The sequence below is a fragment of the Pinus tabuliformis genome, chromosome X (genome assembly GCF_031772625.1).
Source record: "Pinus tabuliformis cultivar Carrire ecotype Pingquan chromosome X, CPIR1, whole genome shotgun sequence".
Taxonomy (NCBI): domain Eukaryota; kingdom Viridiplantae; phylum Streptophyta; class Pinopsida; order Pinales; family Pinaceae; genus Pinus; species Pinus tabuliformis.
The window spans coordinates 1,409,928,044-1,409,932,086 of record NC_142308.1 but is presented as its reverse complement, the minus strand read 5'-3'; the positions used below and the strand labels follow the sequence as shown (position 1 = coordinate 1,409,932,086).

The 4,043-nt window shown below is 38.3% G+C and overlaps 1 protein-coding gene across 1 annotated transcript; it reads right to left on the bottom strand.

Annotated features, from left to right (window-relative positions):
- Positions 1-2,128: 2,128 nt before the first annotated feature.
- Positions 2,129-3,617, bottom strand: LOC149145312 (aspartyl protease family protein 2-like). The gene has a single exon (XM_089449766.1). The coding sequence runs from the start codon at positions 3,586-3,588 to the stop codon at positions 2,311-2,313; it is 1,278 nt and encodes a 425-aa protein (XP_089305892.1). The 5' UTR covers positions 3,589-3,617; the 3' UTR covers positions 2,129-2,310.
- Between the last annotated feature and the right edge of the window lie 426 nt (positions 3,618-4,043).

Sequence of the window (4,043 nt, the reverse complement as noted above, 5' to 3'; positions counted from 1 at the left end):
TAAGTAGGCAGATTTGTTTTTGTGAATCTCGGAGTTTTTTTTATTCGCAAATTGTAATCACAGTTGGATTTTTTTTATGGTGCTAATGACAAGGCTTCTAAGGATGGCAAGATTGGCAAGAAAATGGGTGAGCTTTAGTTCGCAGTGCATTTCATTTTCTCATCTCTGGTGAACATGAACATGATGCATAACTTGCAGCCATGGAAGAGGTGGGCGCTCCACTCAGATCAGTTCACATTGATGGATTGGTCATATTGAAAATCATAGAGCATTGCAAAAAATGTTCAACTGCACTTGTGACCCAGCAACTTTTGGGTTTGGATATTGGAAGTGTTATACAGGTCACCAATTGTTTCCCATTCCTGAGCCAGGGAGCGTAGAGGATTGTGGTGATTTGTTCGATCTACAAAACTTGAAGATGCTCGAGCTGCACACAATCTAAATGGGCAACTCAAAATTGTTGGTTGAATCATAAAGGTGTTAGCGATCAAGTTGAAATGAAGGATTTTGGAGCTAATGCTAATGATTTTAATGCTGATTTAATAAGAAGAATGTAGTTTCATGGTATTTTTGGTTTTTATTGAGGTGACATTGGTTTGACCAACTATTCTCACAATTTTGAGTTTGCGTTAGAACTCGTCATTCCAACAATACACAAAGTTGTAGGATATAATGAAGGCATGACACTGAAGATGGCATCCAAAGAGCTACAACAATGATTAAAGGATGATGGACAACTAAGTTAAAGTTTGTGTGAGTTTGTAGAATAGGCTCATGATCATGGTGTATTATGAGTCAGATATTGTAATTATAGAAAATCTACATGTCATATATTGTCTTGTAATGGTTAGTTGTGGTCCTTGAAATGTTTTATGTACCTGTTATAAGACCCAAAGAGGCATGCATACCCATTGTTATGTGTTCGGTCTGTTAGAGAGTTTTAACACCGTCGAAGAGTGTGTCATGCAAGATGGATACAATTGGGTGGGAAGTATTGATTTTAGACTCCATAAGGTGAAATTTTATATTTAGGGGGAGTTCATCTTGAGGTTGGCTGAACCATGTATGTGAAGGACTTCCTAGTAGACTCGTTGTTGCAGCAGTTAGGAACCCATAGATTTTGGCAGATGATTGTTCCTTTATATGGACATCGGCAATTGCATGAACAAGGTACAAGGTGTAATTATGAGACAGACGAGATGTAGATCTTGCAAATTGATATCGAGAGAAGTAGTGAGTAAGGGGGAGTGTTGGAAAATATAATTCCTACTTGTCTCGGTTGTGACTTTCTATGTAAAGGATTCTCTTCCTATTCTATAGGAGCGGTTATATCTATATGTCCCTATTTTGGTGTGTGGTTAAGATATTCTCTCAACCAACTTATTGTGTGTGCATGATAGTTTCCCTATCTTGAGACATCACTTCTTGTATATATGTAATATCTTGAGACACCACTTCTTGTATGTATATAATATCATAAATGATCAATAAAAATAATTTGAATTATCAAATTTTATCTATTTAATCAATAGATAAATATTTTGTTAAAATTGTGAAAAACTTAGTCTATCCTCAACACCATTTTTACATAGTATAATCTTAATTATTCACCATTGTTACATAGTATAATCTTAATTATTGAAGCAATGTAAGCCAACAGCCTTTGAGAACGCTGAGTTTATTTAGATAAAAGATAACATATATGTTAAATGAAAAAACAATTAAATCAATAAGTAAATATTTTATTAAAATTGTGAAAAACTTAGACTAGCCTAAACACCTTTTAGGATAGTATAATCCTAGTTATTGAAACAGTGTAAGCACACAGCCTTTGAGACAATATAAGCTGTAAAGACAAATGAAATATCTAACACAATTCTTTGATCTCAATCAAGTATATGTGTAATCTATATGTGATTATTTCAAATTTGGCGAGAGGTGGGACCTGTGGGAAATAAAAATTCTCCAGAGCATTCAAGCTGTCTCCCACACGATACTGATAAATGATCCTGATAAATGAATTGTATAGGTGGGCAAATCGATTTTCTGTCCAACAGAGAAACTGACCCTAGCATAGAATCAAACTAACTATTTTATACATATAAAAGACAGAAATTCTTGACATGATGTCCAGAGATATCCAAGAGCAATATTTATTTAGTTTGTAAAATGCCTACGGAATGCCGGGATTTATTTAGTCTGTAAAGTGCATACGGGATGCTTAGCCCAGCAGCTCAATAGGGCATGAAAAGCATATGGTTGAAAGGGAGATCATACAGTATGGAACATGTAGATCACTACATCAATGACTCAGCTCAATGTTTTGCAGGCCCGCTGAGTGAAGCCCAAACGATTCTTTTCTCTGTCATACAATATATAGAAGTTGTTCTGCTGAATGTTTCCTATGAGAACGGCAGGTCCATCAACAACAGTGCCACCATTCATCATCGCCAAGCAGAACGTATCAGCACTACCAGAAGTTGCAGAAGAGAAACTATTCTCACTAGGAACTACCATGTCTGAGCCACCCTTGAAATGAAATGCAAATGTAGGCCACTGAAAATTCTCTAAACCAGACACATTGTAACACAACTCTTCAACTCCAGGAGCTCTTCTATATCCAATTTGAGAAGCAAACTCACCTGCAATATGGTTATAAATTAAATCAGGAAAGTAAGTGTATGAAGAGCCTGAATCTATTACGGTTCCACCATTGCCTTGGCTGTCAAATGACAATAAATTGGAGGGCAGCGTCCAGCGCTTTCCACCAATACTCACCGCTTCGAGGCCAAGGTAATAATGAGAGGAAGCCGAAGGGTTTACTGGGTTGAAGAGAAGGGGAGTGTATGTCAAAGGGATATCCCTGGGAACCGCCTTGTTACCCACCACTATCTTGCTGTTGTTGTTCACATAGTCAAGGCAATACCCAAATTTATCACCAATAAGAGGACCAAGCTGAGAAGGCATAGACAGTCTTCCTCTGCCAAATCCTGCAATACCAGCAACCTGGTTCGAAATCCCTGAACATCCTATTGCGAAGTGCTTTAATTCTAGCCTTCTTCCGTCTTCCAGTGGCAAAGTCAAGGTGTCACTGAGTAGACGCCCCGTTGCGTTTCCAATGCCATAGGTAAGGCTAAAATGTGGACAAATCCGCGAGCACTTCTTGATGCTTTCGACGCAGCCCCAATACTCGCACAGGTCTTTGCACTTGGGATCTGCGCACTTTATGGGTGCATGAGAGGATGACCTTCTTGGATAAAAAGCTGTGATGTATCCACTGCAATCGTTGCATGTATAATTTGTGGTGCAGGGTGCCCACACCACATCACTTCCCGTATCCATGTTGAGCAATAGATCCTGTGGAGGAGTACCCACCGACAATTTGATGTAATACGCTATGGAGTCGCTGGGATAGTAGAGAGGCTCCTTCACAGTGATCTTCTCTGTAGACCCGCTCTTCACCCTCATCTTCATGTGGAGGGTCATGGACACTCCATCAATTTCATGCTTATTCTCTTCAGACAATGTTGCAGAGAGTTGCAGTGGGAGGATAATCAGGAACATCAGCTTTACCTTGGAGGCCACCATAGTGCGAATTCTTAGGTATAGCTAATCGGGGAAGAATGGGATTTAAGTGCGCACTGCGAGTATTGACTATTAATAGAAAACCTCGAATTATCGTACAGTTGATTAGAGATTAAATACTAAGCTTAGGTGTGTGATGCCGATGTCCAATAATAGGGGTACGGGTGTAAATGTCACTCGATGTTCGTTAAAGTAAATGTAAACGCTAAGGTAAATAGTGATATTCTTGTTGTCCACAACAAAGTAGGAATTGCCATCCATTCATCTGCAGCCTGGACCATTGAAGGACATCCATTATCATTTGAACATCTGTGATTGATTGATTTAACCCGTTATTTGGATAATACTGTTAAATTATTATATAACTTTCCTGCTTCAGGTTTCTTGATATTTTTTTCCTTTTATTAAATGGGAAGATAAGGTTATAAAGAAATTTTTTTTTTTTTTTATAAAACGGC